This window comes from Varanus komodoensis, unplaced genomic scaffold, assembly GCF_004798865.1.
Source record: "Varanus komodoensis strain SLA01 unplaced genomic scaffold, ASM479886v1 scaffold38, whole genome shotgun sequence".
Taxonomy (NCBI): domain Eukaryota; kingdom Metazoa; phylum Chordata; class Lepidosauria; order Squamata; family Varanidae; genus Varanus; species Varanus komodoensis.
The window spans coordinates 4,050,292-4,075,267 of record NW_025335909.1 but is presented as its reverse complement, the minus strand read 5'-3'; the positions used below and the strand labels follow the sequence as shown (position 1 = coordinate 4,075,267).

The 24,976-nt window shown below is 43.5% G+C and overlaps 1 protein-coding gene across 6 annotated transcripts in view; it reads left to right on the top strand.

The window, feature by feature from the left end:
• LOC123028754 (splicing factor SWAP) overlaps positions 1–24,976 on the top strand; it is an 83,369-nt gene that overhangs the window by 34,927 nt on the left and 23,466 nt on the right. For all 6 annotated transcript variants that reach the window (XM_044440969.1, XM_044440968.1, XM_044440971.1 and 3 more), the window contains exons 12-13: positions 2,523–2,756; positions 11,410–11,600. In XM_044440969.1, the coding sequence (XP_044296904.1) occupies positions 2,523–2,756; positions 11,410–11,600 (425 nt within the window). The remainder of the gene's footprint in view (positions 1–2,522; positions 2,757–11,409; positions 11,601–24,976) is intronic.

Genomic DNA, 24,976 nt, shown 5'->3' with positions numbered 1-24,976 from the left:
TACCAGACACCCCTCTCATGTTTTGGTAACATTGAAGCTGTTGTGAAAGAAGACTGTGTGTGGTACAGTTTTGTGCAGTGAGTGGGGTGCTTACCACAGATCTGGAAAGGACTAGATTCCAGTTTCGGCTCTGCTCCTTCAAGCATGTCATGTTTCTTCTGCTTCAGAGGGGATAAGCACAGTCGGTACGGAGGGCAGATTCCTAAAGCACGAACGTTGGCGCAATACGGCTTGGTTGCTCTGCCACAAAACGCACTGACTCCTTGTTTCCTGTTTTGTCTTATTTATTTATTTCATGCTATCCAGTTGCAGAAGTTAAGAAGTCAGAGTTTTCCTTCCCAAGAGTTCAGTGACTTAACTATTGGTCAGTCTGTCGGTATTAAATGAGGTTTGCGGTTAGTCTCCCATCTAGGCCTTTCAAAGGGCCAGAGCTGCTTAAACCTCAAACACAGGTTTCCATTATGGGCATTCATGGCCTGTTTACCCCCCATTCTCTGCCTGAGCTCTTGCCTGGTTGCCCCCCATCCTGGCAGACACCTGAGAGTTCTTACAAGGACGAACCACAGCAGAGAATTGCTGTGCCTTAGAAGTGCCTTATGTGGTTGGTAGAAGCAGTGCCAGCACTCTCCAGCAGTTCGGGTTTCTATTCCAAATGTGTTTTGTCAGTTCAGAATCCTCTCTGTAAAACATGAAGGCCAGCTGCCAAAATTTGTCTGGGACTCAGAGCACAGAAGCACTTATAAGGAAGTCTTCTGGTACTTATGGGGAAGGAGGGCAAGTGACACGAGCTTGGGGGAACAGGCATAATTAAGATACCTGCACCCAAAACAGGAATAGCAGAGGGAACATTAACATTGTGATGCCAGGGTGCTAAAATGCTACATGGAAGAGAGGCAGCACCAGCTTAAGGCAATTAAGTCAGTGCTTTCTAACCACGAAGTTTGCAGTTTTTGAGTAATCACATAAGAGGCTTTCTTATCTGAATTGTTTTTATTTGGAAGCCTATAGCTGATGGGGTGGGATAAAAATCTAATAAATAGTAAATACGATGCTTGACTGCACCAGTAGTTATACTTCTCTTCCTGAGCGCAGTTCTGCTTGTCTGCTGGTTGAGGAATGCTGGGAGTCGTAGGACTTGCTTCTGTCTAAACAGACCTAGGATGATGCCCTGAGCGGCATTGTGTCCTGCCTTTTTGAGTCCTCCAGCTCTGGCTTTAACATATGCCATCCCTGCATGTGGCTATGTGGGTGATGGGCGTGGAAGGCCGAAAAGCATCTGCAAGGGCCAGACGTTGTCCCACCCCTCTTGTAATAGTACCTAGGCCCAAATCTTCAGGTCTGAACTGTTGGTTTAATCATGAGGACAGGATTTGGATCTTCCTTCTTACCAGTATGGGCCTGTCAAGAGCATGCAGAATATGCAGCATCACTTTGAGGTATAATTTGCCTTTCACCATTTTCAGGGATCATTAAAACTTAGTGGAGCGAGTGATCTCTGAGTTACGTATTCCAACCTAGTTAATAAAATAACAGTGAACCAGAAGTTCTCCTCCTTTAAAAAGCATTCCTTATTTTATCTTAATTCATTAATAAGCACCTAGTAAGTAAAGTTATTTAGGCCTTCTGCAAAGCATAATAAGAACGAAAAAACCCAATTAAAACAGTCAATGCAAAACTGCTCACGTGGAATATTCAGTCTGCAGTGGCAAAAAGGCAAGGGAAGAGAATTGAGTTGCTGCAGAACTAAATTCTATTTATTTTTTCTTATTCCCACAGACCAGAAGCAAATGAAATGCTCCTCCCAACCTTTGTAAATAACCTTTTTTTCTTGCAATGGTTTCGGATCTTAAGACAAGTGTAAAAGCGAACAGAATATTTAGTTATAATTACTTTAATATGTATATCCCTTTTTTCAAGCCAAAAGAGTCCATAAAGTAGCTTAACGATTCAGTGAAACAATAAAAATCAAACAGAATGAAAACAAGACAGCTTTGTTCAGCGCACATGTGGCCTGCCACAAACATTGCAGTGTAAAGTGCTTCTCTTCCAGGTCCCAGAGAGTCAGCCAGAACACTTGATTGCACCTCTGCTGCCGTTTGATTCCCTTCCACTACCCCGGCCATCATTCAGTGTTCTGTGTCCTCTGACCATGCTCAGGCTTCATTGGACTGTTTCCCCGTCATCCTTCTGAATGTTGACAAACTGTGGAGTTCCTCTGCACCTACTTATTATTAATAATACCTAATGCCTCCCCTTGAGCATGGTTGCTGCTATTTTGGCTGTGTAAGGCTCCACACTTGGATAACTTAGTATATGGGATAGCAAGTAATCGGGCACACCAGAAAAGCCCTTTGGGAAAAAATCAGTGTCTGTACTGCCTCCTGGAAGGCATTCCATAGTGTCATTCTCTTCTGTGTCAGCTGCCTTGCTGCGCCCCTCAAATCATGACCTTACAGCATGCAGTAATCAATCAGGACCGCTTAGGCAACAGTAACTCACCTGTCGTCCCTTCCTTTGCACAGCCTCCTTTGCACCAATAAGCTTTGCAATCCGGGCCAAAGAAACTGACATGCTCCCCTTGGAGAAAAACCGGGTAAAACTGGATGATGACAGTGACGAGGAGGCCGAAGAAGGCAAGGAAGGCCAAGAGAATGCAAGTAGCACTTCAAGCAGCAATGCAGCATTTGTAACACCCAGCAGCGTTACTGAAGAAAAGAAGCCGCAGCTTACGCAGGAGGAGCTGGAAGCTAAACAAGGTAAAAGCACAGTTCTCTGGAAAGAGATGATGCCTGGAGCTCGCTTGCTGCGCATCTGGAAACTCCCTCATTTGGGTGCTGGCTTAATTCAGATGTGGCTGATGCATTCTTAGTGAGGGATGAATGTAGAAGTGCAGGGGGTAGTTGTTGACAGTACATTTTGTTGCGATTTGGCTTTACTCTAATTCTGGAGTTGTCGGGTATTACTCCTTTGCATTGGCCTATGCTCAGTAAATAAGTTGGCATTGCTGTGAAGTGAACGCAGTATGGCCCTTATCGTACTCTTTGGGATATATTTAGTGCATTAGGAATTGTTAGGCGTTGTTGTGCAAGCTCTCTCCATTTCTCGTTGTGTTCCCCGCTTCCCTAGGAATCCGTCACAATGCACCCTGCAAGCTTAGGGCTGAATTGCACCCTGCAGGCTTCTCATTAGGGCTCTTGTTACTAAGCATGGGCTGCATTACCAAGTTGCTAATAATCAAAGCAGTTGTTTGGCTCTGGCCTTAGCGATGTGTCTCGTGTGCTGTGCCAGTGAAGTAATTTGAGAATTGGTCTACTCAGCAAGTTGGTATGTACAGCGTACACTGATCATCTCATAATTAACAAATGGAGTTTTAATTGTTCTGGAATATTAGCTGTCAAAAGATACATTACCACTATCACTTTGGCGGCATATCTTCAGGGAATCAATTTTTATTACAGCCATCAGGGCATGTTCGTAAAGTGCAATTTTCAGATTCCTTCCGAGCCTTGAAATATTGCACGCGGGGCTTCTTGGAAGGCCTGCGATGCACTGCACCCCGTTCTAGTTTAGAATATATCCTTGCTACAAGAACTCACCCTGGTTGATCGCTCCTTCGATTGAACGCTGCTCATGCAGCAGCTGCCATGAATAGGCTGGGCCCGAATGCTGCTTTTGTTCCATGCAAGCAGGCCCCAGAATGTTTCATTGTTCAGTAATCTGAACAAGAAACTTCTGTTAGGACTTCGCCTACCAAATGCGAACAATGCCCAGTTGACCCTGCAGTGTGGAACGGCCCCTCGGACAAACCCCCAGCTATGAAGCATCTGGACGGGAAGGGCTGGTGCTAAATAGGAGCCTGGCTTTGGTCAGTGCAGCAGCGCTTTGTCCCTGTCTGCTAGTTTTGCCTCATGTCACCAGCCGTACTTGGGTAGGCAGCCCTTGCGATCCGGTTGCACATTTGGGAACTTCAGAAATGTGCCTTTCCTTCATAAAATGGCTGCTGTTGGCAACCCGGCCAAGGACAAGTCACCTACCCAAAAGATTGAGTACGAGGTGGAGGTGGCATCTGAGGCCAGCACCGGTCCTTTGCACTCGCACATTTCAGCACCAACAGAGTCCTATTTCACAGTCGTCCCCGCTGTCAGTCAGAATATGTGCTCCGGTTTCACAGAAACAGATGAGTGTGTTGCAGTGGCTCAAGACGGTTGTTCATCTCAGCTCATCCCTTCCTCATGGGAAGAACAATACTGTAGCTCAGCCTGTCCCTAACCAGGTACTCTCCTATTCTGTTGTACTACAGTTCTCATCATCCCCAACTGACATGGGGGCAAGGCACATGACTGGGAAATGTTGTGCTAGCTTGCTGGTTTAATATATGATGACTTTGTCTGCATATCGCAATAAACCAGGATTCTGGGTTTATCCTGGCTTCCTTCCCAGTTAGAAGGAGCAAAGAGCCAGTGTGCACCACCAGCAGGCTGCTTGTGCGCAGTAACCCATGATAAGCTAGGATTCCTGTCATAGTGCAGAAGTGGTCGTTGTGTTTAAATTATAGCAGCTAGTAAATGCTACCCTTGATGCACTAGAAATCAAATAAGCAGGCAAGAAAAAGAGAGTTTGCTTCCCCTTTGTCATTAAATCACTGGAAACCTCTTGTTGCCTTGGAAGATACTTAATCTGCATATTTGTGTGTTTGAGACTAATTCAGTATAAAAGTTTAATTTGATGAAGAATTCATAAAGCTACTGCGATGAATGTGTTGCTTTTCAGTTCCTGTTAATAGGTTTCTCCAAGATGCAAAGATATAATTATTAATAAAAACCATGAAACCATTTCCAAATGGAATTATTTATTAAAAATCTCATATAGCAAGTATCTTTCAGAATATCGGTTTCCAGAGTCTCCTGGTTATCACTTAATATATTATTCTGTGTCTGCAGGTAAAAGAACTGCAGAATATCAAATCCCCAGGAGAATACTGTTCTCGCATCCAAATAGTCAATGTATAATAGCTTATATATTATTTGCTAATCTTGATAAAATCTCTTTTTAACTTTCTTGAAATACAAATAAAACCTAGGAAACCTGTAATAAATAGAAAACTTGTTTTCTTATCTAATATGGTGATGAAGTGATAGATCTTCCTGAAAATTGAGTTGTTTAGAGGTTAGTAGCTTGTTTAGAATGCTCAAATTAAATACATTTTAAATATGTATCACAAACCCAGAAAGCATGAACACTTCCAAAGCTGAAATGAGAAAATTGGAAACAGTATATACTTCTGATTAATGACAGTATAAAGTCAGAAGTGCGAAACGCTGAAAATAACTATTTGTTTATGGGAAGGAATTACTTGGAACACCACAATGCATTAACATTGAGTGTGCAGGAGCTTGTACAGCATCAGACATTCTCGTACTGTGTGTTTAATAGTGTCACAAAATTAAAAATGTCACCATTCTTGTGCTGAGCTCTTACATTGAGCAAGACCTTAAGAAAAGTAGGATTTACCCCAACCTTAACTCCCCCTGACATGTTTGTGAAGACATCCCATATCCATCTGGTTTACATTGATAAACCTGGAAGGGAACTTATTTTGCATCATGTAAGAATGTGCACACCAGAGGTAAAGGAAGCCATGAAATGTTTTAAAAATTCCCCGATTGTCTTCATTAGACTATTGGCAGTATAGTCCTATAAAGTCTGTGCAGAAATAAGTCCCATTTAGTTAATTAGAGTATGCTCCCAAGTTAGATAGCCTTATTGATCCATATTTGTTTGGGATATGAGGCACTGTCTAGGAAATATTCAAAAGCTCCCTACATATTTATGGCTTTATCAGTCCGCATTGGTCTTGGGATATGAGCCACAATCTATTTCAGCAATCCACATCAAGATGACCCTGCTCATGTCAGTGGGATTTAAAGTATTGTACATTCAGCTTTAATAGCATGTTAGTTGACAGTGGCCCTTTAGCAGCATGGAAATTAAACCCTCTTCCCATCTTTTCCATCGTCTCATGCCTTGCCCATTCTGCAGTTCCAGCATTAGTTGCTATGTTTCTTCAAATGTAAATATTTGCGAGAAATGATACAGTTTCACCTCTTTGTGTTTGGACACAAACAAAGGAATTCCCTCTCATCTGAGCAAATTCTTTGAGATGATCTTGAATCCACTGTGGTCTGACTCTCAAAATAAAAGCATTGTTGTATGAAGGTGTGAGCCAATAAAGATGCAACAGAAGTAGATGGTGCTGCTGTAATCCAGGGATTATTGTCTGTCGGAGTAGGGGTTTTCTGTAATGGCAAGACTCGTGTATCAGCTCTGTGGGATGGTGTAATTTATTTAAAAGATACTGGAGCTTTTACATTATCAATGTGAACTTCCTAATCAAGAGTTCAACCTTTGTAACTTACAGTACCATGCTTAATTTCCTCTTAAGAAGCGATGGCATAAAGACAGGCCAGTGTACTCATATTGCAGAAAGTTCATTCATAAATGTGAGGGAAGGGAGAGGATGGCACAGTGAATGCCTTTGCAACCTTAACTGCAGAGAAGGGGCTGAAAGTAAAATGAAGAGTGGAGCGATACAAAAGGCTAATGTTTGTTCAAAGAACCGTTCGGCCCGGCTGGTGGCAGCTATCAGCTGTGCTTTTCTGTGGCTGCTCATTTTCATAATGCGGAACTGCCAGAGGTGATCTGTTCAAGCTCCTGCAACAGTCTGATCAGTTTTCCATGAGTCATTTAGAGTGATGAATTTAGGTGCTCCTGTACCTTTTTGTATGCACTGAGGGATTATAATGTTCTATTGTATCATGCAGTCAATGGGTTTTTTCAATGCTTTGAGAAACCTGCTCCCTGAAATAGCAGTTTTCGAGTCAGTTAAGCAGGAGCATTCGTAACATCGCTTTAAACGTGCATCCTTCAAGCTGGGTGTTAAAGTATACCAGAGTTCCGGGAGAATCTGGTGTCATCATATCCAAGCACCAATGCTGGTCCATTTTGCCAAGTCAGACTTAACCTTCTGGCTCTCCCAGGTGACTGTGCCCCTTTATTTATTTATTTATTTATTAAAACATTTTTATGCCGCCCCATTCGCTGAAGCCTCGGGGCGGCTTACAACAAAAAATTAAAATAACATTTTAAAATATATACAATAAAATACAAATATATAATATAAAACATACACTATAAAACAAGCCGCCCTGGCCAAATAAAATTCAATAATATTAACATTTAAAATACTGCTTAAATAAAAAGGTCTTCGCCTGGCGCCGAAAAACAAATAACGACGGCGCCAGGCGGACCTCTCTGGGGAGCGCATTCCATAACTTAGGCGCCACCGCTGAGAAAGCCCTCCTCCGAGTAACCACCCTCCTAACTTCTTCCATGGAGGGCTCCCGGAGAAGGGCCTCTCCCGCCGATCTCAGGGGGCGGCTGGGCATATAAGGATGTAAGCGCTCCTTCAGGTAACCAGGACCCAAGCCGTTTAGGGCTTTATAGGTCATAACCAACACCTTGAATTGGGCCCGGACTTCAATGGGAAGCCAGTGAAGCTGACGGAGAACTGGAGTCATGTGAACATAACGTCCAGTCCCCGTCAGCAGCCTGGCAGCTCTATTTTGGACCAATTGAAGTATCCGGACCGTCTTCAAGGGTAGCCCCACGTAGAGCGCGTTACAGAAGTCCAAACGGGAAGTCACCAATGCATGTGTCACTGTCGCAAGGCAGTCATTCTCCAGATAGGGGCGCAGCTGATGAATTAGCCGAAGCTGGAGGAAAGCGCTCCTCGCCACTGCTGTTACCTCAGCTTCCAGTGAAAGCTCTGGGTCGAGGAGCACTCCCAAGCTGCGGACCTTGTCCCTAAGAGGGAGTGCAACCCCATTCAGGACAAGGTTCAATTCACCCTCTCCGAAGCCCGATCCACCAACCAACAGGACCTCCGTCTTGTCTGGATTGAGCTTCAGTTTATTGGCCCTCATCCAGCCCATTACCTCGGCCAGGCACCGGTTCAGCACAGCCACTGCCTCACCTGGATTGGTGGAAAACGAGAGGTAGAGCTGGGTATCATCAGCGTACTGATGGTTCCGCAGCCCACACCTCCTGATGACCTCTCCCAGCGGTTTCATGTATATGTTGAACAGCAAAGGGGACAAAATGGACCCCTGCGGTACTCCATGGCATAGCTGCCATGGCGCAGAGCCATAGTCCCCCAGCACCACCTTCTGGAACCGGCCATTGAGATAGGAGCGGAACCACTGCAAAGCAGTGCCTCCAACCCCCAATCCCGCAAGCCTATCCAGAAGGATACCATGGTCGATGGTATCGAAAGCCGCTGAGAGGTCCAGCAGAACCAACAGGGACGCACTCCCCCTGTCCTTCTCCCTGCACAGGTCATCATACAGGGCGACCAAGGCAGATTCAGTACCGTACCCGGGTCTGAAGCCGGACTGCAATGGGTCCAGATAATCAGTTTCATCCAAGAGTGCTTGGAGTTGTCCCGCCACCACTCGTTCTAACACCTTGCCCAGAAACGGGATGTTGGCCACTGGTCTATAATTAGTGGCCATCTCTGGATCCAGTGACGCCTTCTTCAGGACCGGTCGGACTACCGCCTCCTTCAAAGGGGCAGGCACCCGACCCTCCCTCAGAGAAGCGTTAACCACTTCCAAGATCCAGGTTCCAATCCCGTGCTTGGAATCATTTATTAACCAAGACGGGCAAGGGTCCAAAAGGCAAGTGGTTGGACGTACTCGCCCAAGCACCTTGTCCACATCATCGGGCCGTAGTAACTGAAATTCATCCAATAAATCTGGACCAGACGGCAGCGTTGGTGTCTCCTTTGAAACCTCTGAATCAATAGTGGTGTCCAGCTCGTGACGAATCTGAGCGATTTTCTCCCTGAAATGCCTGGCAAAGTCGTCACAGCGGGCCTTTGAGGGTGGAATCAGGTCTTCCTTTGGACCTGGACGGACCAGGCCTTGCACCACTCGAAAGAGCTCCGCCGGACGGCATTGTGAGGAGGCAATGGAAGCGGAAAAAAATCTCTTTTTTGCCGCCCTCACCGCCACAGCATAGGCCCGATAGTGGGCTCTTAAGTGTGTTCGGTCAGATTCATCTCGTGATTTCCTCCACCTACACTCTAGTCGTCTCCCAACCTGCTTCATCGCCCTCAATTCAGGAGTATACCAAGGGGATGAGCGGGCTCTGCCCGGTGGGAGAGGACGCTTAGGAGCGATCGTGTCTACAGCCCTGGTCATCTCCCCATTCCACAGTTCGACCAGAGCCTCGACAGGAGCACCCGTCTTGTCAGCCGGAAACTCCCCCAGGGCCTTCAGGAATCCTTCTGGATCCATCCGGCTCCGGGGGCGGACCCACATAATCGGGTCCGCACCCTTACAGAGGGAGAAGTCGCTCTCGAGCATAAACCTCACCAGGAAGTGATCTGACCATGACAGGGGAGTCAAGCATAAATTACTCACCCTCAGACCACCCTCTTCCTGCCCCGTCGAGAAAACCAGGTCCAGAGTGTGTCCCCGTTCATGGGTGGGGCCGGTGACATGTTGAGACAGCCCCATGGCCGTCATGGAGGCCATGAAGTCCTGAGCCGCCCCGGTCAGACTAGCCTCGGCATGGAGATTGAAGTCCCCCAGGACCAACATCCTGGGGGTCCTCAACACCAGGTCCGAGACAGTCTCCGTCAGCTTAGGCAGGGAGACTGTTGGGCAGAAGGGTGTGCGGTACACCAACAGAATCCCCAGTCTGTCTCGGTCGCCCAACACCAAGTAGAGACACTCCAGCCCTGGTCTCGAAGGGACCGGAAGTCCCGTGAGGGAGATGGAGGCTCGGTAAACCAAAGCGACCCCCCCTCCCCTCCCCTCCGGCCGTGAGCAGTGCTGGACCAGATACCCGGGCGGGCACACTTGGGAGAGGGCAACATCCCCCCCCTCTCCCACCCAGGTCTCCGTTATGCAGACCAGGTCGGCCCCCTCATCCACAATCAGGTCCTGGATGAGGGCAGATTTGTTATTGACCGACCTGGCATTAAGCAACAGCACCGTCAGGCCGGAGGGGCGACTGACGAGACTCCCTGGCACCCTCTGGCTGGGAGCAAAACCAGAAGTAGGGACAGGTGTCAGCCATCTGTCCCTCCTCCTTCTATGCGGACACGTTAAGCTCCCAACGCTGTTACGTCCCCTGCCCATAACCACCTCAATGGCGGCACCCTTCCCCTTGGCACCAATAGCTTTGCAGTCTCCCTGGTTCCGTTCAGCTTTTCCCCCATTCTGAAAGTTCAGAAAGCCTCTTAGTTCAGTTGCAAGCTATTAGAACATTAAGCCGCACTATTTATGAATTTTTGGTTCTGCCTACCACTGGGCTAGAAAATGCTTGTGTAAGCACAGAGGATTTCCATGGAAATCGTAGCCCATGTGGTTGAGCACAGAAACTAAAGCGAGGGAACGCATGACTTCCCCTGCCACAATTTTTCTGGATAGGCAAAGCACACAAGTAATTTCTCAGATTGTTGCTTCTCATCCCCCCCCCACCGCGCCCCAGTGCTTTATGTTCTAATCACAAGTCACATCTCTATATTTCACTTCACTGGCTTCTTTACTTATTTTGTATTGCATTTAAATGTCTTCCTTTTTAACCTTTAAGTCTTGTCATGGTCTTGCACCTTTTTATGTATCTTTATTGCCTTCTGTCCTCTTCAGTCTTTTTGTGCATGAACTACTAATTTAAGGGATGTTGTTAGTGCTCTGCATGAGGCAAGCCCCAGGTTCTGTCCCTGGCATCTCTGGATAGAGCTGGGAAAGACACCTCTACAGGGAAACTATGGAGTCAGTGCCCGTCATATAAAGAATATTGATTTAGATGGACCAAGAGTCCAACGCATGATAATATGGATTCCTGTGTTCCTGACTTTATTAAAACCCCACTTTCTTCTATCACTTTTTACCCGTGCCAACTATTTTATGACTCCTTCAACTTGGAGCTTTCTCACCTATTCTCTTGCCTCCTCTGTGTTCACTCTAAGAATTTATTAGAAACTCATCTCTTTTTCATTTCCTCATACTCTTTATGTGCTTCAACTTATGCTTTGTTTCTGTTTCTTATAATCTCATTCATCTAATATTTTTTCCTCCAAGTGATTGTGGGGGTCTCAGCAAGGTTCGGTTCCTTTCATTTTTGTGCTGTAGCTAATATATTTATTATAAGAAAGATTTGTAAATAATATAAAATATAAGTTGAAGGTGTTGCTTAAGGGTTGCAGATAGCCATGGTTTTTATCCTGTCTCAGTGATAGAACCTAAGGTAAGAAATTAATGTTCTGCCACGTGATTCAGGTTGCTTCCTTCTGAACTGTACATTTTCTATATGCCTCCTTCTTTCTTTTTTTATCCCCAGCAAAGCAGAAACTAGAGGACAGATTGGCAGCTGCAGCACGGGAAAAGCTAGCACAAGCCTCCAAGGAGTCAAAAGAGAAGCAGCTTCAAGCAGAACGGAAGAGGAAAGCTGCCCTGTTCTTGCAGAACCTGAAGAATCCCTTGGCAGACTTGGAGGTTGAGAAAATCGAGGAGAATGCCTTCAATATAGAGGTGAGCAAAGTTGTTTTAATCATAGCAATGCTGACTGCAAAGAAGCCCGTGCTGGTTGGAGCATTACTGTTACCTCGATGTGAATTCCTTCCTCAAAAAAGTAGCCCTGAAATTAACCTTATGTTAAATTTCTCTGGGACTGTGATTCCAAAAACAAAATAGTTAAATGTAACATTATCTGAAACCACTAGACTCTCTCTTCTACCTATATAAAGAACAGCAATAGTAAAAGTAAGTGGATAAGCATACGCTTTGCATCACATTTTTGACGTTCCTCGTTTTAGCCATTACCAAGTGTTTTAGCTGTGGAATCTCCAGGCTTCAACGATTGCATCAATTCTGCTGTCTGCCAGCTGATTGGCCGTACCTCACAAATGCAGGTGGCTCGCTGAGGTTTCTCTCCCACCTTTTCTCCAGAATCAACTCATGGAATGGTTGCTCTGATTTTCTTTTTTTTTTTACTCACATCAACATAGATTTAGCATAGGTTGTCAAAGGTCTCCCTTCAGGCTTCACATTTGAGTCAGAGATTTGAACCCAGGTGTCCTTCATGTTATGTTCTAAGTGTCTCATTAACGTGTGACAAAAAAAGAGTCCAACACAGAGCATTTGGCTGGAGCATTTGGAATTTTAATCCTGGCATTCAAAAGCAGTGTACAGATACACCTCTGTCAAGAGACTCCTTTCTACCAACATCTTCAGATGATACCTGAGTAACTGAAAATTTGGCACCATAGTGTTAACTCAATATTTTATATCATTCCTTCTCTAAAACTGCAAATGTTGAGGGGTTTACACAAAGCCCACTCTTCCAGGCTTCACTTTGAAATTTGGAAGTACTTTTATCAGAGAGCAGGCATTTAAAGCAAAATGCAAGGTAGAAGCGGGACTTGTACTAGGGTTTCTGAGTATGGTCTGTTCTTGTCAGGTTCTGTTGTGTGTGGGAGGAGGGTGCAGTCTCTCTGCCCATCACACATCACTTGATTTCAGTAGTGGCTTTGCATTCAGAGCTGATGTAAGCATCTGGCTTTTGTTTTATTAATTATTGCTTTTATCTGCCATACTTGTTTGTGAAGTGAGTACCCACTGGTATTTGTTACTGAAGCTAAGGAAGAGCTCTTAAGTGTACTGAGTTGCCAGGAGCAACCTTATAACCTTGATTCTGAAAGTAATGATGCCCAGGGAACAGAAAACCAGCAAGCCAGCTGCAGCTGGCCTAGCTGATGAAAGTGGGAAGCATGTGACATGAATATCGGAAAATTCAAATTAAATGTGCAAGGCGTTAAAACTGCACTTTGCTTCATCTTTGAAGCTAGCTTGTGTGGGTAGCTATCAGCATCCATCCAGGTGTTGGTGTTTGAAGAGGCAGGAAACTCTCCCTATGGAGAGAGCAGGGCCTTTTCCCTAGCTGATGAGCAGAATTATAGCTGAATGAAACCAGGGAGGGAGCTCTGTGACTTTTCCTTATGTTTGTATATTTATTCATTAGTGCCTGATGTTGGATAGTTCACACAGAAGTTGGCATTTTAAGAATCTTTTTTGGGTTGTTACAGTGAGGGAAACGTGCAGATTTTTGTGAAGTTCCATGGGATAAGTTGGTGGTGCCATTGCATTCCAAGGAAGTTTCCATCCCCACCAGGGTGGCAGGCAGGGTTGGCACAGCAAGTGGAAGCATCCTGACCTTGAACACAAGGTCAGCGGCATCCTGTGGGACCTCTTCATTTAGAAGTGTCAAATTAGGCGATACGGGAACTGGCCCTTGAACTTTCTAGGTTACCTTAGAATTAGACCACTGGTCATCTAGCTTCATATGTCCCATTCTTCAAGGAAAGATTTTTGCGCAGCCCTGTTTCTTAGATCCCTCTACCAAGATCAGTTAAGCCTAGAGCCCTCTCAATACACAGCATATGCTCTACCTTTAATGTTAATTGGCACTCTCGTAAAAGCTTCTGCCAGCCAAGTTTAAAGGGGTGCTTTAAATGCTTAGTGGGGAACCAGAATTTAACAGCAATAACTTCCGCAGCACAAAGCTGAAGTCTCCTAGAGTCCACTTATAAGGGTATTCCTTTCAGTATCTTGAACATACCTTGTATTTTGACCAAGAATTTGAAAATTACAGTGCTGGCAATAAAAAGTGCCCATTTACTGTTCTTATAAACAACTTTTGTGATTGTTAGAATCCTAACCACAATGTGATTAAAGCTGGGTCAAGCCACTTTTTCAGTTGACTTGTGACTAGTGGACCAAGTTGGAAGAATTTTGTGCCGATCAATGCTTGTAAAATCTTTTGTAATATCTCGCTAATGTACCCCAGTGGGTGGGCCCATTTCAGTCCCATTTTATTTCATTTGTAGTTTTTCAACAATCTCTGAACGTTATAGGTTCGGAGAGGCTAGCATGAAAAACTCTTCTTGTCTAAATTGCGTGTTGTGTTTTACCAAGTATCCAGATTTTAGTTTGATTTTTATAGCGCACAAATCTTCTAAACAGTACAGTCATTTTCTGACTCTTGTCAGCTTTTCAAGTAACAGCCATATAATCAATAGTAGATATTTGCTTTTTGTAATTTTATTTCATGAAATGCTTGTTGCAGCTGCTGCACACCCAATTATTTCTTTAATTTCTTCAGCTACTGTTTCTTAATGCATCTTAATTTTCATTTTTGGCAACCCCTTTGCTATAGGTGGCCAGGTCTGCTTTCTTTTTTTCCAATGTTCCAATAATACAGAAAGCAATAAGACATTCAGTGTATCTTTTGGTAAATGACAGCTTGGGTTAGCTCAGCCAAAATATCATAAATTCTTTGCCGTCAGGGAGAAGTAAACATCAACTTAGCAAGATTGTAATGCTTATGGGATTTATTGCTGGAAAATCTGTGTTGCAGACCAGCGTTTCACAATAATGAAGACAGAACTATATCCAAAACCCAGGCTTTTCTGTGATGGAAAATTAAACTTTCAATCAAACCTATGTAAGCTCATGTAAGCATAGTGGCTTAGAGACTGAAGTACAAATCAGAAAGTTCCTGACTTGAATCTTGCCTCTGCCATAAAATTTCTACATGGCCTTAGGTAAGTCTGCAATACAGAGTTAGTAAGATTTAGATACTATATTGGGTCATTGGTTGGATTACAGAAGTACTGTGTGTCTGTGTGTGTGTGAGAGAGAGAGAGACAGAGATGCTTTGAACATTCGTAGAGTGATTGAAAATGTTAATTATTGCTATATTAATATTGCCTTTTATCCTAGTTGAAAGAAACCTTGAGAGGGAAATAACTCCACTTTAGGCTAGTGATTTTTCCCCTCATTAAACTTGCTTATTGTGAGTCCTTGAAGTTGTAAAGACAAATCATAATAAATATGTAGTTCGTGGAACATATGATCAGTAAATTAAGGCTGCAATCCAGTACACAATTACTTTAAGGTAGACATGGTCAGGCTTGCACAGTAAGTGTTTTATTTTTCCCATGTAGGTTTTCAAACAAAATCCTTTTCCTTTTTGAAAATCTGTCTCTCCTGTTTTACTTGTACTTATCAAAACCAGATCTTTTTTTAAAAAAATTGAAGAACATTCATGAACTGCCTTGGAGAATTATATTTCTTAGAATCTGGCACTTAGCTCTGCTTTTGTCTGACATGAAGTAAGAAAGCATAGTGAGGCGGAGGTTACATTTTCCTTTAGAATCTTATTTGTGAGGTTCCTGTCTCATAATTTCATTTAGTGAACTTGCCCGGGTATTTGAGGTGTCTTGCCTTCTAGCTGGCATCCTCAAAGCATCTCACAGTATTAATAAAATAGACCAAACATATTAAAAACGTAACAGCATCACATTCAAGGAGATGTGTGGTGCTGTTTAGCCCTCCCTTTCTTTTTGGGTTTCTTCCCTCAGGGCATTTAGTGGCAGACCACTTGGTGATAAGAAGGGGCACAGCTGGAACAGGTGCCTGATGTCACCTGCTTCTCTCCTGGGTTAGCTAAAGTGAGTCCACTGCTGTAGCTTTGTTTCCCATTCTTGACCCTGGGGAATGGTTTTCACAGGGTTCTGAGAAGAGTTCCCTAGGATGCCCAGCACCCTTACAGAATTATACCTGTAAGATTTTCTTGGGAGCCATGAAAGAATAGAGATGCCTCATGTTGCCTGATAGTTCATGATCTACATATCCACACAGAACTGTTATTTTTTCTATCTTGCAACCTGAAACAAAGCTAGGTAACATTCCTGCTTCTGTTGGATCTTTGTCCACTTTGTTTCTTTGGTTCCTTTTTTTCTGGATCTGAGGAGCTTGCAGGTGTGACTATTTGATGTTCTTTCACCCTCCTACTTTTTCTGCCTTAAAACTGGCTAGGCTAACCTTAACAGGCAGGAATTCTTAGAAATTGTCTTCTATTGATGTGCTGACTTAGAGGATAAAATGCTAGCTCTTGCTTTGGCCTCTTGTGTTCATTGGGTTCTCTGTTCTTCATTGCCTTTGCCCCCTTTAGCAACTTCAGAGGAGGCTACGTGCTGATGGAAGAATCCCTGAGAACTTTTCCTCCCCAACTTCTGTTTTCTATCCTTAGTTATTCTTGAGGTTTCACTAGTGTTGGGCTCTACTTTTGTAGTACTTCCATATACATTTTTAGTAGTTTTGTTTTGTGGGCTTCGGGAGAAACTTGGGACATGCCCAGTGGTGGGTGATCTCTGTATGCATTTATTATAGAAAACACAAATGGGGTCACTAACAAATGGGGAATGTCCCCATTCAGATTGTGAGCCAACCATGCCATAGAAACAGAATAGTAGAGTTGGAAGTGGCCAAGAAGGCCATCGGGTCCAACCCCCTGCTGTAGCAGGACACCAGTTTACACCATCTCCTTCAGTTTCTTCTTGAATGTCTCTTGTGTGGGAGAGCCCACGACCTCTCTAGGCAGCTGGTTCCACTGTTGTATTGCTCTGACAGTGAGGAAACTTCCTGATCTCTAGCCTGAACTTGGGTTGTCACAACTTGAATTGATTATTCCGTGTCCTGCACTCTGGCATCAGCGAGAAGAGATCTTGACCCTCCTCTTTGTGACAGCCTTTGAGGGACTTCTACAGGGATATCATGTCCCCCCTTAGTCTTCTCTTCTCAAGGCTGAGCATGCCCAGTTCTCTCAGTCTCTCCTCACAGGGCACTGTTTCCACACCCTGGATCCTTTTTGTTGCCCTCCCCTGGACCCTTTCTAATTTTTCCTGCGTCTTAAATCTTGGTGCCCAGAACTGGACACATTATTCCAGATGAGGTCTAACTAGTGAGGAGTAGAGGGAAAGTGCTACTTCTCATGATTTGCATCCTAAAATAGCATTTGCCATTTTTGCAGCTGCATCACATGGTTGGCTCATATTTAGCCTGTTGTCCATCTTTCGGGATATTCCATTCCATCCCTCATCCCTCAGATTTAACATTCTTTAACCAGAATTCAGTTCGGTGTTTGTTTCTTGTCCCTTTTTTCCCTAAAGATTGTTATCAACTTAAAAGCTTATGCATGCTAATACTTTCCTCTTGTTTATCGGAAGCCTTGTTTGACTATAAGTTGATTATAAGTTGACATTGGCGTTCTCTGTTAATATATATGGTCAAGAGTAACTGAGCCAGTACATTTTGGATCCACCACATTTTTTTTACCGCTGGGAAGAAGCGTCTAACTCTCCCAGAGGCCATCTTCAACCAAAGGCAAATTGTTTGGGAGGTCATGATTTCCTGGGAGGCCATTCAGATTATACGTTCTAGGAATCAACTGCTCAATCTTGCATTCCACTAATTTTGAGAGTAGTTGCCCATTTCTGCTTACCCAGTGCCATTTTCTTTGTATAACCTTTCACTGGGAGAGACAAATGCCAGCTCCGCATGTAGCCTTGACTGATTATGATCCCCTGCTTTGATAATCACACCAACAGGGAATAGAGAGAAGCTTCTGCCTCTCAGAGAAACAGTTCCCGCAACTCTGAGGTCACATGCCCTATAGATTTGAAGAGTGAAAACACTGGGGAAAAGGAATGGAAAACTGCAGGGAATATGTTGAGTGAGAACTAAGAACTGGGCTGCTTAGTACTTGCATGTGCAGTGGCCCAAGCCTTTGCCTAACTCTGCAGCTTGTTGTAAACTGCCCAGAAAGTTTCAGGTATTGAGCCAAACAGAAGTTGAATGAAATAAAGGTAAATAAAAAGTCCATCAAGAAAGAGTTCTGTGGACACCTGAAGTGTTCAACTCCTTTTTTAGTTCCTCTGATCTGAGGCTTCAGCAATGTTCCATGCCTCTGCTAAAAATAACTGGAATTGTATGTAAATGAGGTTTCTTTGTTTTTAAATCTTTCCTAATAGCTTTTGTTTTGTTTTTTTAATAGCACTGTTCATGGCTATTAATGAGCACATGGAGATGCAAATTTAAAGTTAGACAATGAATATCTTTAATTGCTCCCCAACAATACTTGCAATTAAATTGGTCGATGTGAATGACGTGGTAAATTGTATATTATTAGCTACCAACAAATTTCAAGGTCTCTCCCTCCCCCCACTACCACCCACTGACTTTGCCTCATTTTGAGCGCATGTGCTTTGATCAGCTGATGCAGGGGTAGGTATCACTTGATCTTCCTGGGTCTCTTTCCCCTTTTTGCTGAATAGCGTATGAAGCATCTGACGTGGGGAAGAACTTGCAGGAGGCAAAACTGCATCTTGGCAAAGACCTAAGAAACTTTCAATGTGAAGGTGTCGAGTCCACCTAAAAGTGGCTTTGCAAACTGAGCTGAAGCCAGCCACTTCATTTTAGCAGAGGTAGCAAAGCTTGCTTTAGCCACTAATAGGATTTACTGGTATAAAAGCATATTTGGAACAACATTTAGACCAGGCATGTGTAATAAGCAAACAGAAAGCTGTTTGGCTGCCTGAGAGCACACAAATCCACATGTATGTCTCCCTTTCAGATCTTGAGAGGATTCTCCATCTGGGTTTTAAATTCAAGCCTTGCTCTAAGGTACTAAAGTCGTAGGCTTGCTATACTTCCAACGCATGTCTGTGTTGGAGGGAGGTGGCAAATTAATTCAAAGCAGGACAGCGTTGCTTGTCTACTGTGCTCATTTCCTCCAAATAGAAAATTCCATTTTTTAAAAGTGTCCTTTAAAAAAAAGGGGGGGAGGGTAGCCAGCCAGCAACAGCCTCCACCCACCTCATGTAGTGCTTGGGCACCTCAGTGGGGCTGTCGCTGGCGCTCAAGTCAGAGTTCATGAAAAGCAATCTCCAAAGAGAGGAAATCTACAGGGGAAAGGACATGTCAAGCCTAAAACTGCCTCAGGAAGGGGAAGCCATCATTCCTGCCGCAGCTGCACTGGCATCCCAGCTGGACGACCAAAGGGAAGTCAGGGCGAGAGCAACCAGAGGTGAGCCTGGTTATCTGCAGGGTACGCCATGGGTTGTTCCTGCAGTAGTAACAACCTTCCCGCCAGAGTGGGTTAGCGTGATGTGCAGACCCGCCCAATCTCTCCTAAGCCTAAGTTGCATTCCTGGATTAGAGCATCATGAAAGAGAATGGTCATGAAACTGCCCACGTCTGCTGCAGCCCATTCTTCTCCAGCTGAGTGGTCTCCCCAGTCCCTGCCTCTTTCCATGGGGTCACCATTCTGTTGGCAGGTTTCTTTGGGTGCCACATGGCCTGGCCGTGCCGTGCCGTGCCGTGCCGTGCCCTAGGGGTTTTGCCTTCCAGTTGCTCCTCCTCTTCAGCAGCAGCTGCATTCTCACCGGTCCAGGAGCTTGGCTATCCTTCAAAAGCTGTGATACAAGTTTCCACTGTGTCTCTGCTGTTATCCCTGATCTCTTGTGTCCACACCTTACCATCTACCCAACACCCACCCCACTCCTCATCTGACTAAGAAATCAGTCGTCTTGGAGTACATCTGCCAGGTGTGTCAGGCCCACTCTGCTGCTCGAACAGCAGAAGCAAGATAACTCTTTCATATTATGGGAAAGTTCGTACCATCTAAACTTAGCAGCTTCTCCATTGTCAACTTTTCCCCTTGTATTTCTAATGCAGTGTAATGGTCTGTCATAATAAACCTGATCTGCTACAGGTTTATAAATGTTAGTAAGCACTTATCCGGCTTTACATCTGAGGCTTTAGCTCGCAGTTCCATTCACGGTGTATCAGTGAGGTAGGTCGATAACTAGACACAGTAAATGGATTCTGTCCATAATAGGAATTGGAGCAAAGCATGCTTTCCTCATAAAGGGAGAATAATTGACATTCAGAGGGGAGGATTGATTAAATCAATGCCTCTAAGAGCTCCAGGGATCTCTGTTCCCTGACTTTTCTGTTCAAATATCTCTTGAAACACATTTGCTTAGAGTTCTTTGAGCTGAAGTATGAGGCAGCCTTGGAACTTTCCGAAAGTGATCAGGGAATCCAGTAATTCCATGTTTTATATTACCGCATCTCCACCATGTGCTTCTCATTGACCTCTGTAAAGATGGTTTTCGATTCATCCTTATTGCTAGAGGTCTTGACAGCAGCATTCTCGTTCCTCATCTAAGAAACCTCCTTTCCTGCTTTGCCAGAACTTGTGCAGCTTCCTGACTTTCAGCCTCACCATGACTCTATTTTCCATAATTTTTCTGCTGCTTCCACCACGAATCTACATGCCAAGAACTCCCAGTTTCTCTGTGGGTGTTGTTTCAGGGTCCTTTCTGTTGTCATAGAGGTATGAGCAATGTATCTAATTAAAGCAGAATGCAATCACATTTACCCGCACTCAGTAGCTATTTGCCAGCGTTGCCAAAAGCAATTGTTAAAAATAAATGAGAAGAGCCAGTCCTGCCACTGCCGGGTGCAGAGCTTGCTAATAGCTCCTCAGCCTTTCATACGTGCTGCTGCAGAAAAGATGGATGCTGCATGCCCTTGCAGGCTTGTCCCCCATTGTCATCCCTGTTCATCCAGCGCTGAAAAGTGGAACGTGTGGGCTAGGCGGGCAGGATCAGTGCGATTACCCCTACCCCTAGTGTTTGAGATCAAGCATGTAATGTTGCCTAAAGAGAACTGGCAGAAAAGATGGGGTGCAAAAGAATGGATGGTTAATACTGGCATATATTGCATGCATGGGGGAGCGGGTCTTAAATTTGATGGCAAACTGATGGTTTTCCACTCTGGGCAGAATCCATTCATGGTTAGATGCCAACATCCACCTAATCACCACAAATTCCACTGAATGCAGATCCATACAGATACTGAAAACAGTCCAGTTTGGCTCCTGGTACCCTCTACAGTTTTCTACAAGCTTAGAGCTGCTCAACCAGGCCTGTATAAAGCAACTTCCGTATGATGGGATCCACCCACCCAAGCAGCAGGTAACACAGCAGTAGGTAAAAGATCAATACCAAGCGGCAGTTGGAAAGTATCTCAAAAAAGCTATGGCAAGCTGATTGTCTATATAATTACAAACCCCATCCCATTTTCCCTTTGCAGTTTAGTGTTGGTAATACCAAAGAACTTTGGAATAAAATAAAGGAAAGCATACAATTTTCAGTATAATATAAAAAGATCAATAGCACTAGTTACATATATATTACATACTGCTGTGTAATAGTATATAACAGAATATACTACCATTATTCAAAATAGCTGCACATAAACATCAATGAAGTCAACTCAAATATCCATATATTTATCTATTTCTAGATTGTACCTAAAGGCCACTTGTTCAAAAACTGAAATTTTCATTAAATCCTCCACCCATTGCGTTATTGCAGGTTGTCATTTATCCTTCCAGTGTTGTAATTTTACTCCTGTAGCTTTCAAAAGAATGCAGAAAATCCATTTGTGTTGACCTTGTGTTGCATACCAAGGGATGAGTAGGTCATTCAAAAGGACATGTGTATCCTTAAATATTAAAGAACTTTCTATTGCAAGATTTACCCAAATTACGGATTACTTCCCAGCAGGAAGCTACTGTTGGGCATTGCCAAAACATCAGAAGAAGAGATGTTTTAGCACCATTACACATCGAACAATTGGATGTGGTCATACTTAAATCACCCAAGAGACTTTGTGGTATCCATTATACTCAAAACATTTTTTTTACTGTATTAAGCATAGCCCGAGATTCATGTCCCCTTGTGTAATAGATAACAGAGGAGCATTTCATTGACTGGGCAAAATTGCATGCTCCAGTTCATGGTTCCATTCTTGGCTGAGACCCTGTGCATCATATTTATTTTCCAATAATAGAATAAAGTTCTATGAATTTAAGCCAGTGTAGCTGTTAATACTTTCAAAAACACAGGCAGCTCTAAAGTTGTAAAAACAGCAAGACCAAACCTGGATTCTAAATGCTTCAGTGGTGTTATCTTTCAGTTTACACCTTCTTCCAACTCAACAAATGTGCCAAAGGAATACATGTCACAGCTATGTGGAAAGATGCAGAAATGGGATCCTGCTTATCAGATTTTATGGAGATCAAACACTGCTTGAAGAAAAGCTAGCATTGTTTGTGTTTGAACTGTGCTGAATATTTTTATGCCTTCAAACAAAATATTGATTCCCTTGACATGACTCATAAAAATGTTTTTGTGTTCCACTTTTTGACATTTTAAGGACTTCTTGCCTAAAACTCTGTTTCTAAAACAAAACACTCGGGGTTTTTTTTTTATTGTGCTGCAATTGCATTTTTGTCATCTACAGGGTTTATCTGCATCTGCCTGGGATAAAGCTAAACATTTTTTCTATTACAAGCCAAACCCACTGCTTGAAGAAAAGTAATTTTTTCAAGGTGTTTCTTTTCTAAGTTGATACTGACCCACATAATCCATGCTCTTTCTAAAGTTAATACCAGAGAAGATTGGCAGAGATTTAGAGAGGAGAAATATTGAGCTGCTGTGTAGGTGTGGAGAGAACTTGTTTCAAGCACAAATTGAAAGGCTCTATTACATAAACATACCAATCATAAAAAGCGCCAGGACTAAACTTTGCCTGGAAGTCGCACACTTAAAACTTGAAAGCCTGTCTCAGAAGGTGGGGAGCAAGGCTGACGTTGATAAAACATACCGTCTTCTTTATTGTTTGCCATAATTCAGGGCTGAGCTCTGACACTGAAAGAGGTTCTGTGAGTCCAGAATAGAAACCACCCATATCTCAGTAGGGAATTGCTTCACATCAAGTGGAGGTTTGTATCCTACTGGAAGCTAAGACAGCCCAGATTCAGTCACTAGCATCTTCCCGATGAGTCTGGGAATGTCGTCTTTCTAAACCCTGGAGAGTTAACTACTAATCAGGATAGAAAGATCTTCGATTAATCAAGGGACTAACTGGCTGTTAGGGATATGGTTCTACAAGCATTGGTTGTCCAGGAGAGAGAAACTGCTTAATTCTTCACTTCCAACTGATGTCCCCTGTTCTGTGAGCACAATTGTACACCTGCTAATGGTTTTTGAAAACCAGCAGGAAGATCTGTTGAGATTCCAACTTTGTAAAGTTGCATGAATAGATTTCTGCTGATTCCAGCAGTAATGTTTGGGCCATTGTGTCTCACTGGATGGTTACTTTCTTATATAATGGAGCAATGCGTGAATATTTTTCTGCGGAGAATTAAACAAAAGGTGGTCAGTGGGCTTGGCCTCTGCCTTGTGAGGTGGCACTCCTTAAGATCACAACTTCATGGAATTTCTTTTTTGCGGGAGCAGAGGGTTTACCATCTTGCCTTTAGAAGTTTAGCTTAGAATATTTTCTTACTTTCTTTTTAGAAGAAAACGAAGCTTTGATCTTATCAACATAGGTAGGGCCTAGTTTCTTCACTGGGATCTGAAGTTGAAATTAAACAGATACTTGCAACACAGCTAAACTCTGAGTTATACTAAAATTGTAAATCATTCAAAGGGATGCTTTGCATTCCAAGGGACTTTTACAGATTTCTGTTGCTAGACAACTGCTCATGCAAGGCTGATATCCACAGGTGGAAGTAATTAATATAAAGTTTCTTCCTTGTGTCTCCCATCGTTCTCTCCACCCCCTGCAAAGTTTTTTTATCCTCCCTCTGCCCTCGTGTGTGTATCATGCAATTCGATCTATACTCCAGCAAACGTTTTGGTGTTTTAATGAGAGCTTTTCTGCTCCCCTGCAAGATGTCTCAGCACCGGGGACCCACTTTGATTTTTATTCTAGCCTTGAGATTCAGCTGTGAAACCTCAGAAAGTGCTGTTCAGAATGAGGGTCAACTTTTCTGTTCCTTTCATGCATCGAATATCTCCACTGCTTTATCTCAGCTTCCCATTCCTGTGGTTTTCTGCCCTTTCAAGTTCCTTACCCCATTTTCAGGGCTGTTCTCTTTGGCTGGTTTCTTCTCCCTTGCTCTCCCCGCCCCCCCCAAAGTACTTTTTTCTTGCAGTATCAGTATCTAAAGGGAGTCTGCCACATGTGCTACTAGTACTTCAAATATAATACTAAAAACCAGGTCTTAAGAAATCCATACAGCTGCATATGCTTTTAATTTCATGTATCTTTTTACTTTTAGCATGGTGACTGGTTATACTATGAAAATAAAATTCTGTGCAATGCTTTAGTATATTCAGGATTAGTTTGTTAATTATATCCTATCACCACCTCCTCAAAAGAAGCATATGTAACATTAGCAAGGATCCAACAAAATTACACAATAACTTCTGTTCATCCAGATGGACTTTGGACTTGTGTTTGACATGGTATAGGGACCTAGCATGTGTGTTTTCAAGAAATGTAAAATAAAAACAGCTAGATAGGTACAAACTCTTAGATACTCTTGGAGTAGTTATTTGGATCCCAGCCATTGTCTTTGAAATAGATGTAAGACCGTATTAACTCATACAATTTATGTAGATTGAATAACCTCTTCCATGCAAAATTATTTCACTAACATTTTCCTTGAAGAGCAATTGACTGTGACGCTTGACTCCCTGGTTTAATAGAGAACCCTATTACCTTTGTTTTGAAACAACTGCTCACTTCTGAAGCATCATTATTCCTTTTAGAAATAGTTCTGTCGAGATATTCACAAGACACAGATGCATAGAATTTTACTGAATTCCAAATGCATAATGACTTTAAAAGCTAATCAGGAGCATGGCAGTTTGCATACTAATACATCCTGGCCTGATGGCAAAAGGCTGTGATACGTTTTTAGATAAGCCCAAAAGTTTGGCCTGGTCCATACACTTGAAAGGTCGCTTTCCTTCTTCAGGCCTCGTGGCTCCGAAGGTGTCATTTTTGGGGGCAAGTTTAATACTGGATAGGCAAAATTCCGTGGATGTGTGAGGTGCGGGAGTGAACTGCCTGTGGACAGACTGCCTTTGCCTGTTCTGCTTCGGAGGGGGTCGCATCGGCCGTGTGGATGCCCATTGCCA